The sequence below is a fragment of the Sphaeramia orbicularis genome, chromosome 13 (assembly GCF_902148855.1).
Source record: "Sphaeramia orbicularis chromosome 13, fSphaOr1.1, whole genome shotgun sequence".
In the NCBI taxonomy this organism is placed as follows: Eukaryota; Metazoa; Chordata; class Actinopteri; order Kurtiformes; family Apogonidae; genus Sphaeramia; species Sphaeramia orbicularis.
The window spans coordinates 44394013-44407068 of NC_043969.1; the positions used below are offsets into that span (position 1 = coordinate 44394013).

The following is a 13056-nucleotide window of genomic DNA, read 5'->3' on the forward strand; positions in this document are numbered from 1 at the left end:
CAAGATTTCATTGAGATATAAGAACTTATTTTTTAGACAATAGATCTTGAAAATCTTATGTCAAGAAATCTTACCTAAATAATTTTCACTTGTTCCATTGGCATATTGGTTTTTTTTTGTTTGTTTGTTTGTTTTTTTGCTTAATTCAAGATTTTTTTTGTTAATTCACAATTTATTTATTTTTTGCTTAATTCAAGATTTTTTTTTGCTTAAATCAAAGATTTTTTTTTTTTTTTTTTTTGCTTAATTCAAGACTTCAGTGAGATATAAGAACTTATTTTTAGACAATAGATCTTGAAAATCTTATGTCAAGAAATCTTACCTAAATAATTTTCACTTGTTCCATTGGCATATTGTTTTTTTTTTTTTTTTGCTTAATTCAAGATTTTTTTGGTTAATTCACTTTTTTTTTTTTTTTTTTTTGCTTAATTCAAGATTTTTTTTTTTTTTTTTGCTTAATTCAAGATTTCAGTGAGATATAAGAACTTATTTTTAGACAATAGATCTTGAAAATCTTATTTCAAGAAATCTTACCAAGGTAATTTTCACTTGCTCCACTGGCAGATTGTTTTGCTTAATTCAAGATTTTTTTGTTTAATTGAAAGATGGAAGTTCTATCGTCTGAAAATAAGTTCTTATATCTCACTGAAAAGTTACTCTTTGGGTGATTATGTCTTATTTTAAGTGTGATGAGATTTTTGGACTAGAAATGAGAAAAATACACTTGGCAAGATTTGGATTTTTTCAGTGTGAGTCTCTTTGTGCTAATAATAAAGATCCAAAGTGATGCTAAAATCTATTATTTTTAGTCAAATCACAACAAAAATCCCAAACAGCACATACGTTCTGAAGACTACATCATGGATTTAAAAACTGCACAAATGAGAAAAATGCAGTATTTTCTTTAAATGTGAAAACACTGAAAACTAGACCCAATCTGTTCTCGTCCTCTGGTTGTGATGCATTATGGGAGCAGTTTTCTCAGCTGTTTCATCAGTGTGTTTTCCCTGGTGGTTTGTACAGTGATGGAGTCCATACTCACATGCTGTCCAGACAGTCCGGAGGCTGTTTCAGACGGTTTCCTTGTCTCAAATAATCGTAAATCTCGCTGTTTTCCACCCCGGGGTATGGCGTCTGGCCCCGCGTGGCGATCTCCCACATGGTGACTCCAAATGACCACTGAAACACAGACAGATGGAGGTTTAACATCTTACATCACAAATCAAACCCAGACTGTTGGTATAAAGAACCTACTGAGGCTTAGTTTTGAAGCTTCTGCTGATTGAAATATTTCCATAAACACACAAGCAGTAATACAAATAAGTTTATGAAGAAATCTGATGGGAGAGGAAATGTTTTTAATGTTGTTTTTTTTTTAAATTTTGTTATTATTACAGCCGGCTGATGGAGGCTGGGACTTGCAGCTGTTAAAGAACATGAACTTCTGCATATACAGGGTGGGGAAGCAAAATTTACAATGAACATTTAGTTGTTTTTTCTCAGCAGACACTACGTATTGATGTCATAATCATACCTAACACTATTATCCATACTTTTTCAGAAACTTTTGCCCATATGAGTAATCAGGAAAGCAAACGTCAAAGAGTGTGTGATTTGCTGAATGCACTCGTCACACCAAAGGAGATTTCAAAAATAGTTGGAGTGTCCATAAAGACTGTTTATAATGGAAAGAAGAGAATGACTATGAGCAAAACTATTACGAGAAAGTCTGGAAGATACTATTAAAGAAGAATGGGAGAAGTTGTCACCTGAATATTTGAGGAACACTTGCGCAAGTTTCAGGAAGCGTGTGAAGGCAGTTATTGAGAAAGAAGGAGGACACATAGAATAAAAACATTTTCTATTACGCAAATTTTCTTGTGGCAAATAAATTCTCATGACTTTCAATAAACTAATTGGTCATACACTGTCTTTCAATCCCTGCCTCAAAATATTGTAAATTTTGCTTCCCCACCCTGTATAGGAATACTTATTCTCTTTTTATAACTTTTAAAAACATATGAAGCAACACGAACACAGACTGGGGAGATCTAAAAACATAGAAAAGTAAAGACAAGTAGACGCAATATAATATATAAGTAGGGCTGTGTATTGGCAAGACTCTGGCGATACGATACAAATCACAACACTAGGATCACGATATGATATATCACGATATATCATGATACTGTTAAAAAGGCAATTTTTTGTTTGTTTCTTCCTACTACTAATGCACGTTTTGGCCCCACCCCGTGTCCCTGTGTCCCATCGATGTTGCAGCACAGAGGGCGTTTGTACGGGTTTTCCTCAGCCTTCACAGGCAAACTCGCCAAATGAATGGAAACATTACCTGACTACCTACTACGCACAATTTTATGTCTGTATTCAAATGTTGTGAGGTATGCTGTGCGATGTTAACAGGGTCCCAGCTTACCACAGACCAGAGGGCGTATGGGTACAACACCACTGTTGCACCACGAGAGGGCGCTATCGTACAATGCCACCACAGATACAGTTCCGCTAGTTTTTAAAAATGATTATTTCCTGGAAGAACTGAATTACACCAGAAATATGCACAAATACTAAACACGTTTTTATTTGATCACAACAGGATCTAATGCTATATCACAAAATGTTCCTGTGTTCAAACTTAAATTATGTTTTACAAACATGACAGTTTAAGATCCTGCTCAAATGTTCATATTCTATTAGCTCAGAACTAACATCAGAACAGTATTTTTGTGCAATCCTAACAAAGGAAGTAACATTATTTAATAAAAGAGTGTTAAATAATAATAAATAAAAGATACACAAAAAAGAAAAACAAAAAACAAAAATGAACCCCCACCATATCTTCATTTGAATAAATACCTAAAAATATTGATACAGTACTTTTTAATATCGATACAGTATTGTGAAATAAAATATCGAGATATATTGCAGAACTGATATTTTCTAACATCCCTATATATAAGAGATAAAAATGAGTACAGAAACTCCTCCAGATGCATTATTTGACTCCAAAAGGAGTCACTGCCTCCAAAGATATGGATGAAATAAAATATTTTGAAAAAATATTCAGAACAATTATTGCATCAATCATGATCCAGCAAAGCAGAGGATGCATGGGTAAATGTTTTGTGTATTTGTGCAAAAGACTTATAAATATATTTAAGTTTATTGTCTGATCTGTCTTCTCAACAGTGTCTAATAATACTGAAATAAAGTTCTCATAAAATTCCACTTAGATCTACATTAAACATTTCTACCATAAAATGAATGGGCAGAATATCAGCAGATGAAATTCATGCTGAAAACATATAGATTGGTTTGTTTGAAGAATCACCATTGACAGGACTCTACACAGGCAAATACTGTGCAAATTGAATGACTTTTTTTTTTTTTATTACTTTGGTGCTCTGTTCAATTTTTCAGTTTCTTTTTTTCCTTCAATTTCTTTGATAAACTTTTCATACATAATTTAAGAAAGAACACAAAATCACAGACAAGAGCTTACGACAAGAATGTTCAAGGATCAATAACACCGTAAAGCTATTAAAATAAAATAACACAGAAAAAACCTACACAAAAAATAAAAAAAGACATAAAAAAACAACACAAAACATGATATATGTATTACAAGCTGCTAGTGAAGCGGTATTGGGTTGTTAACATAAGATTGGAAGAAAAAATTAAAACTTAAAAAAAAAAAAAAAAAAATCAATCGGAGTATACAGGGAAGTCCAGCTTCCGAACATATTCAAAAAAAGGGTCCCATATTTTAGAGAATTGTTGTTGTGAGCCCCTCAACAAGTATCTGATTTTTTCCAAATTGGCAAAATAAAGTACATCCCTGACCCAATGAGAGTGAGACGGTGGAGTGGCCGGTTTCCATTTTAGAAGAATCAGTCGTCACGCCAACAAACTGACAAAGGCTATAAAAGATCTGTTTCCTTTTCCTATTTTTTACTTTCTATTAAAATCAGTGATGTTTATTTCAACAGTACTGAATGTTTTTCATCCAAACTGTCCATATTCGGTCACCTCTAACTGAATCACTTCATCCTCAGGACCCCATAGACAGAAGACTAACTCTATTCTGAAGTTGTATTAAAAGGTTAAGGACTGAAGGACTTTGTTTCCAGATGGACACTAAGTTCCTACAGTATTTATCAGGTGTATGTTCTTCTATAAACACAGAATCTGGACTCACCACGTCACTCTTGGTGGTGTAGACTCTGTCGGCCAAGCTCTCGATGGCGATCCATTTGACGGGCATCTTGGAGATCCGGCCCTGTCTGTAGTAATCTCCGTTGTAGATCTTTTTGGAAAGACCGAAGTCGGCTACACATACGTTCATATTCTCATTCAGCCTGAGGAGGAGACAGAGCACAAGAAGGACATTTTATTTTATGATGCAACACTTGAGTAAGAACCACATTTTTATAGTTAAACTCCATTTTCTGACTGTTGTATATGAATCACACTGACACCTGCTGTTCAGGAAGGTGAATTACTCAGGAAAGATTGGGTCTGAAATCACATAATCTATGAAGAACATTTAATATTTTCTGTACTTAACTCTGAAAGACCTGAACAGCTGCCAGGGACCAAACTCATCTTCTGATCTGAAAAGTTTAATAACTGTTGACCTACTAATAGTATCAATACATGTAAATAATTCAAGTAAAATGCAATTTCTCAGTTTATCATCATCAACATTGATTCACCAGTAAAACCCAAGTACACTGTTGTAAATAAAGTTGGAATAAAATATTTTTACCTCTTCTCATGAAATGATTGTGATAATGTGATTTATTGTTGATAGATAAAATGTAACTTGGACTCAATATGTAATCATTGCACATGGTCAAAGATGTATAAATAAGAGGAATGTGTCCAAAAACAGTTATTCAACAACAGTATAGTTTGACAAATGACAGTGGTTGTAGACTCTTATTTTTATGTTCTATTAATGATATATTTTGTTGCAAAAGTCACTTTTGCTTCAGTTTTTTCTGTAATCTTTGACTTTACGCTAAGCTTTTAAGACCATCTATATGATCAGCAGCTTAAATATAGGAAAATATCTGATTTATGCTAAAAAATGTAGACGATAAAATAATAAATACTGATAATTCATTTTGGAAAGGTCAAATGTAGAGAAAAATTATTTAGTAAACACCCCAATAATATGTCGAGGTCTTTAAGAGTTAATAGACATGTAGTTTTTGTTCTTTCATGTTATTATAAGATTATGAAATTGCTGTTTTTCTTAAAATCTGGCAGGAAATGCGCTCCATCGATTTAGGTCAACGCAATGCTATGTGATATTATGTAAATGTGAAGATTAATTCAGTATGAAACACATAGAAAAAGGGTAGTAAGCAAAAAGAAAATCATCAGTTAGCAAAAAAAGTGGCATTTTCACTTCACAGTTTTGTTTCTCTTGCACCGAAACTCAGTAAACATCTCATCTATGCTCTTTCTCTTTGTCTTTTAAAGCCCTTTCACAGGTTCTTTGTCAATCAGAAAAAGAAAATCTGACAAAAGACAAAATAAAACCAGGCCTGGACTTGGCTTTAAATGTCCGTCTGTCTCCAGTTACACTTTTACAACATGCTTCACTGCTGTAGCGGTGTAAAGCTTTGTTTTCATTCACAACAGACTGGAAAACTGGCCACAGTGGAGACAACTGAGTGCATGAGAAAGTATCAGGAATATATATTTTTAAATAATAAAATTATATGGCAACTAATATTAACCCATAAAGACCCAAACAGGCACTGGTGACCAAAACCAACCTCTGATGTAAACTGTTTAATACCTGTTGATCCACTAATCCTATCAAAACATGTAAATAATTGGTGTAAAATACAGTTTGTCATCTTTTCATGGTCATCAGATATGACCCATATGGACGTTCAGAGGCTCCGTAGTTACCACGGAAACACTGTCATCTTCTACAACATTGATTCACCAGTAAAACCCATAGAGTTGGATCAATGACAGTGGATGGAGACACTGGCTTTATGTTCCGTTAGTGATAGATTTTGCTGAGAAAGTCACTTTTTCTTCAGTTTTCACTGTTTTGATATAATAACCTTTGAATTTACTTTGAGTTTTATGAACAGCTACATGATCAGTGACTGAAATATAGGAAAATACAGGATTTACACTGAAAAAAACTCAAACTAAAGAGGATAATATTACAATAAATGGTGATTAATCAATTAAGAAAGGTTAAAATTTAGAGAAAACTTCATTTGGGAACTGACACAAAAGTTGAACTGTGTCTTTAAGGGTTAATTATATATAAATACATCACATTTACGTAACTATAAATACAAAGAATAGCTGACAAACGAAGCAACAACAACAACAATAATAATAATAATAATAATAATAATAATAATAATAATAATAGTAACAACACTAGTAATCAAAAACAAAGAAGAACAAGAGAAAAAAAAAAAGATACACGCATATGAAACAATCCAAATGACAATTTTTTTGCTTATGTTTTCTGCTTGAGTCTGTGAATTGTGACAAAAGCCCATTTATTCAGTGTCTTGGTCTACTTTCAGACCTTTCAAAAGACCTTCCTCAATCCCAGCAACAAGAAGCTAAAAAGGAAAGCGAGAACACACACACACACAGGAACTGAGACAATCGAAAAACAGAAGCAGAAAATAGTGCTTACATGCAGTTGCGAGCAGCGAGGTCTCTGTGGATGAAGTTCTTGCTGCTGAGGTATTCCATCCCACGGGCGATGTCGGTCATAAACTTTACCAGCATTTGAGAGGGAAGGTACTGCAGGACACAAACACAGAGGGAAACGGTCAGATGTGTGGACAGCAGAGGGCGCTGGAAGCTTTGTGTTTGCGGAGGTGGGACGTGTCTGAACTGAATGCCCTCTGCTTTTAACAGCCTGCTCCTGTGGGAAGAACAGGCTTCAACACCACTGTGAGTCTTGAACGTTTGCCGAACTCATGGATGTTTCAACATTTTGTGAGCATCTTGTTTTGATTAGGCTTGTGTTTCTCAGGCCGCCTCTTCAGGGACTTGTTGCGTATGGCAGTTCCCAGTTCCAAAACACGACTTCATCCATTACTACGATAAAACTACACATGACAGAGGCCCAGTATCTTTCTGTTTTCACAATCAGAGCCTGAATGGTATGGGTGGGGTCTGGCCGTTACAAATACTTTACATCTGCGTTCACCTTTGGATCCCATTTTGCTGACATTCACTGAAACATGAACTTGGGAGCTGCGACTTCATCACATGGTTAACCCATAAAGACCCGAACATCCACTGGAGACCAAAAGCATCTACTGATTTTAAATGTTTAATACCTGTTGATCCACTAATTCTATCAATACATGTAAATAATTGGTGTAAAATGAAGTTTGTCATCTTTTCGTGGTCATCAGATATGACCCATTTGGACGTTCAAAGGCTCTGTAATTACCATGGAAACACCATCATCTTCTACAACATCAATTCAACAGTAAAACCCGTGGAGCTGGATCAATAACAATGGATGGAGACACTTTGTTTATGTTCAGTTAATGACATCTTTGCTGAAAAAGTCACTTTTTCTTTAGTTTTCTTTGTTTTTGATACAATAACCCTCAACTTTAATCTGAGCTTTTATGAACATTTACGTGATCAGTGAATTAAATATCCTCCTGAGACCCAGCAATGCATTTTTGTCCTCTGTAGGGGACAAGAGTTTCACAGCTTTATTGAAAAAAACTAAACAAAATAAAAAAAACACTGTCCACTGCAAAGGACATTCCATGAAAATTGTAAAAATGCATCTGAAAAAACCATTGCATCATGTTGTTTCCAATAAAGGCAATAATTTAATGTAAAAAAAAAAAAGCCAAAACTTGTACCTTCCTGGGTCTCAGGAGGATATAGGAAAATACATGATTTTCACTGGAAAAATGCCAAATTCAGAGGATTATAATATAATAAATTATGATAAATCGCTTAAGAAAAGTGAAATCAAGTGAAAAATTCATTTGGGCACTGCCATACATGTAGTCCTGGGTCTTTATGGGTTAAATCAGTTATTGACAGGGCTAATCAATAAGAAAATAAGGATAGCTATCATGATATTATTAGGCATCTACCGTCATCGTCTACAACATGGATTCACCAGTAAAACCCCTGGAGTAGGATGGAGACACTGGGTTTAGGTTCAGTTGACGATACATGTTGTTAAAAAAGTCACTTTTTCTTTGGTTTTCTCTTTTTCTGATGTCCAAGACCCAGCAATGCATTTTTGTCCTCTGAAGTGGACAAAAGTTTCACAGCTTTACTTGAAAAAGTCCACTGAAAAGGACATTATATTAAACGGATTTTTCTAGGTTAAATGTAATCAAACAAATTGATCTTTTGACTGATTGGGCACTATTTTATTCAATTTTAATCAATAATTAGATGGATTATTGGAAAGAACACTGAGAATATACTACACACTGTACCTTTAAGAAAAAAAATTAATTAAAAATGTTTATAAAAAAACTGTTGCATCATGCTGTTTCCAATTAAAGCAATTATTTAATGTAAAGTGGTGAAAATGTTTACTTACCGGGTCTAAGGAAGATATAATAACCCTCAACTTTAATCTAAGATTTTATGAACATTTACATGATCAGTGAATTAAATATAGGAAAATACATGACTTTCACTGGAAAAATACAAAATTCAGAGGACAATACTATAATAAATGATGATAAACCACTTAAGAAAAGTGAGATCAAGAGAAGAATTCATTTGGGCACCGCCACACATGTAGTCCTGGGTCTTTATGGGTTAAATCAGTTATTAACAGGGCTAATCAATTAGAAAATAAGGATAGCTATCATGATATTATTAGGCATCTACCGTCATCTTCGGTCTTCTATGTTTCTGATGTCCGACACCCAGCAATGCATTTTTGTCCTCTGAAGTAGACAAGAGCTGGACAGCTTTACTTAAGAAGTCCTCTGAAAACGACATTATATTAAACGGGTTTTTCTAGGTTAAATGTAATTGAATGAATTGATCTTTTGACTGATTGGGCACTATTTTATTCAGTTTTAATCAATAATTAGATTATTAGAAAGAACACTGAGAAAATCCTACACACTGTACCTTTAAGAAAAAAAATTAATTAGAAATGTTTATGAAAAACCTGTTGCATCATGCTGTTTCCAATAAAGGGAATTATTTAATGTAAAATGGTGAAAATGTTTACTTACCAGGTCTAAGGAAGATATAATAACCCTCAACTTTAATCTAAGATTTTATGAACATTTACATGATCAGTGAATTAAATATAGGAAAATACATGACTTTCACTGGAAAAATACAAAATTCAGAGGACAATAATATAATAAATGATGATAAACCACTTAAGAAAAGTGAGATCAAGAGAAGAATTCATTTGGGGACTGCCACACATGTAGTCCTGGGTCTTTATGGGTTAAATCAGTTATTGACAGGGCTAATCAATAAGAAAATAAGGATAGCTACCGTGATATTATTAGGCACCTACCATCATCTTCAGTTTTCTCTGTTTCAGATGTCCAAGACCCAGCAATGCATTTTTGTCCTCTAAAGTGGACAAGAGTTTCACAGCTTTACTTGAAAAAGTCCACTGAAAAGGACATTTTATTAAACAGGTTTTTCTAGGTTAAATGTAATCAAACAAACTGATCTTTTGACTGATTGGGCACTATTTTATTCAATTTTAATCAATAATTAGATAAATTATTGGAAAGAACACTGAGAATATCCTACACACTGTACCTTTAAGCAAAAAAATTAAATTAAAAATGTTTATGAAAAGACTGTTGCATCATGCCGTTTCCTATTAAGGCAATTATTTAATGTAAAATGGTGAAAATGTTTACTTTCCGGGTCAAAGGAAGATATAATAACCCTCAACTTTAATCTGAGCTTTTATGAACATTTACATGATCAGTGAATTAAATATAGGAAAATACCTGAAAAAACACAAAACACAGAGGATAATATTAAACTAAATGGTGATAAATTGCTTAAGAAAGGTTAAATATAGTGAAAAATTCATTTTGGAAGTGCCATAGAAGTATCCCTGGGTCTTTATGGGTTAAAGTGTGTGAGTGCTTTTGCTTTTCCAGGCTGCTGTGCGCTGACTTTGCGCTCTGATTGTTTGTGATGGGACTCACCACAGGACAGTCTCCCAGTCTGGAGTACAGCAGGTAACTGTGCAGGTCTCCATGTTTCATGTAAGGCAGGATGACCACAGGGGAGGGGTACCCTTCACTCTCCACAGTCTGAAGACACACACCTGTAAAAACATCTCTGCTTAGTAACACACACACACTGAGTACATGTTTGACACCTCCAGAGATTAACTTCTACATGACGCCCAAACGTTACACAACTCAGTCCTAAACGCCTTCATTAAATAACATGTATCTGATAAAACTGCACTGGCATTAATCCACACAGTTCTAGTTCAGTTTTATTGAATTTGGTTTCAGATCCACCTAAATGTCCAGGATTTCTGTCTCATTACATCGAACTGGTTCAACCCGTCACAGTCTAATATTATATAAAATCAAATCAAAGAAACATTGCAGAACATAAATCATAAACCCCATAATAATGGTTGAGATGGCAGTAAATGTAGTCCTATTTATGGAGTAGGGATTTACAGATCACATTAAAATGACAGCCTCCAGAGAGAGATGAAGATAATGATGAAGAACTAAAACTTCAACGTGATATCATGAACTGCATACAGATAAACACAGCACTTTTAACTGGCGTGTTTATCTGTACGCATTATGAGCTTTCATGCCGTGCCAAATACCACACGATTAGCCATCGGGGTTAGGGTTAGTGGTTAGGGCTGGGGTTAGGGCTAGGGTTAGGGCTAGGGTTGGAATTAGGGTTAGGGTTGGGGTTAGGGTTGGGGTTAGGGCTAGGGTTAGTGTTAGGGCTGGGGTTAGGGTTGGGGTTAGGGCTGGGGTTAGGGTTGGGGTTAGGGTTAGGGCTGGGGTTCGGGTTAGGGTTAGGGCTTGGGTTGGGGTTAGGGCTGGGGTTAGGGTTAGGGCTAGGGTTGGGGCTAGGGCTAGGGCTGGGGTTAGGGCTGGGGTTAGGGTTAGGGCTGGGGTTAGGGCTAGGGCTAGGGTTAGGGTTAGGGTTAGGGTTAGGGTTGGGGTTGGGGTTAGGGCTAGGGTTAGGGCTGGGGTTAGGGCAAGAGTTGGGGTTAGGTTTAGGGTTAGGGTTAGGGCTGGGGTTAGAGTTGGGGTTAGGGCTAGGGTTAGGGTTAGAGTTGGGGTTAGGGCTAGGGCTAGCGTTAGGGCTGGGGTTAGGGTTAGACTGTTAAACTGTGGTGTTTTTGGATAATTGCTTTCAGTCCTTTGTTTGTCGTAGTGTAATTCTGTTGTAATGGAACTTATACTGACTTTCAGTTCTTGAGGATGTAAGATATTTGCTTCTACTTCCACAAAAATATGATGTCAACAAATACAAGAAACACAATGCATGCATCTCTCTGCTTGGTGAGTTGTTTCATCTGTGAGTCCATGGTGTCAGTTTTTAGATAATTCTGACATGATGTCAGCCCATAGTTAGTTGGTAAAGTTCTGAGTAGTTTCAAACATATGACACCTAGATTAATGCAATTACATCCAAAGTGCTGCTATATTTTCAAAATATGCGTTTGGTTGTGACATTACTGCATCATCTACATAAAGTACTACATAAATCATCATCTTATATATTCAAATTACTGCAATATCAGATATTATATCAGTTTAAGTAGACAATAGAAGAATCTTGCTAAACAGTACTGATTTGCACATCTAATTTTCCTTTAAATGTGTTTTATTTTTGTCACAACAGTAGTTTGTACCAGTTTCTACCAGTGATAATTTATTAAAATGACTATGGACTGTTGTTTTTCCATTACCTGGGTAAACAGAACATGCTTCACCTTTAATGCAAAATGACAGAAATCTACAAATCCTGTTCTGTCCTCACTCACCTAAAAGCCTCATGACATTGGGGTGGTCAAACTCCTTCATGCAGGCGGCTTCACGGAGGAAATCTTCCATTTCTGAGCGTGTACAGATGGCAACTGGAAAGAGACATTTCAGAGGTGAGGCTTGTGGTTTTCTGTATCTCAGTAACACATGGCACTTTTCAACTGGGCTGCCAGGTCGACAGTTTGTACCGAAAAGAAATAAACTTCTTGTTCAGATGGTGTTTTGGCTCTTGGATTTATTACACCATGAATTGATACACGCTTGCAGTTTTTGCCACTGAATTTGTTTAACTTCTTCCCCGCAGCTTGAAACTGGCAGAAAGACAGTTTTCACCAACTCCAGTCTGTAAAAAATTCATCTTTTCCCCTTGACTTTTTACACACTTGTCCTTAGTTTATGTAGGGTCATGGTTTTCTTTTGCCAACTATTTCTACAAACTGTGCCCTTGTCTGTTTTCTGATCAGAAACTGAGATTTCTGTCCTCAACAGTCATTAATTTCAGACCTCTGGGTGTTATGTATGAACCCATCTGTGCTCCAGAGAAGAACAGATTCATTGTGGTAATTGCTGAGTACTTTTACTATCGACTCACTCTTCATAGTCTTGACAGCAACTTTGAGAACAGACTCCTCCTGAGTCAGCAGACCTTCCATCACGGAGCCAAACTCGCCTGGAGAAAGAAAGAAAACACAATCAAACACCCAACGCCAGTGTAGTGCAAGTTACTTCCAAACTGTAATCCATTACAGATTACTTCTTACTGTTATTTAAAAGTAATTCCTTACATTATAATATTACTGTCTCAGAATTGTAATGCATTACATGACTCCTGTATTACTTTTAAGATACAGACAGACTCTTTTCATAAATGGCACATGCTCGGTAGACTCCCCCCCCCACCCCGCATAAATTTACGCCCCGAAGTACATGTAGACAATTAATTCAGTGAGTAACGCTACGGTCTATGATGTTCAAATCCCAGCAGGAACGCTTGCATTTTTTTCAACATTTTACATGT

At 35.6% G+C, this 13056-nt stretch overlaps 1 protein-coding gene across 1 annotated transcript in view; it reads right to left on the reverse strand.

Moving 5' to 3' along the window:
* Window positions 1–13056, reverse strand: part of axl (AXL receptor tyrosine kinase) — a 62720-nt gene that overhangs the window by 5852 nt on the left and 43812 nt on the right. Inside the window, exons 14-19 of the mRNA XM_030153127.1 lie at window positions 12631–12708; window positions 12038–12130; window positions 10209–10330; window positions 6704–6813; window positions 4214–4373; window positions 1043–1179 (exon numbers count right to left, since the gene is read on the reverse strand). Coding sequence (XP_030008987.1) covers window positions 1043–1179; window positions 4214–4373; window positions 6704–6813; window positions 10209–10330; window positions 12038–12130; window positions 12631–12708 — 700 coding nt within the window. The remainder of the gene's footprint in view (window positions 1–1042; window positions 1180–4213; window positions 4374–6703; window positions 6814–10208; window positions 10331–12037; window positions 12131–12630; window positions 12709–13056) is intronic.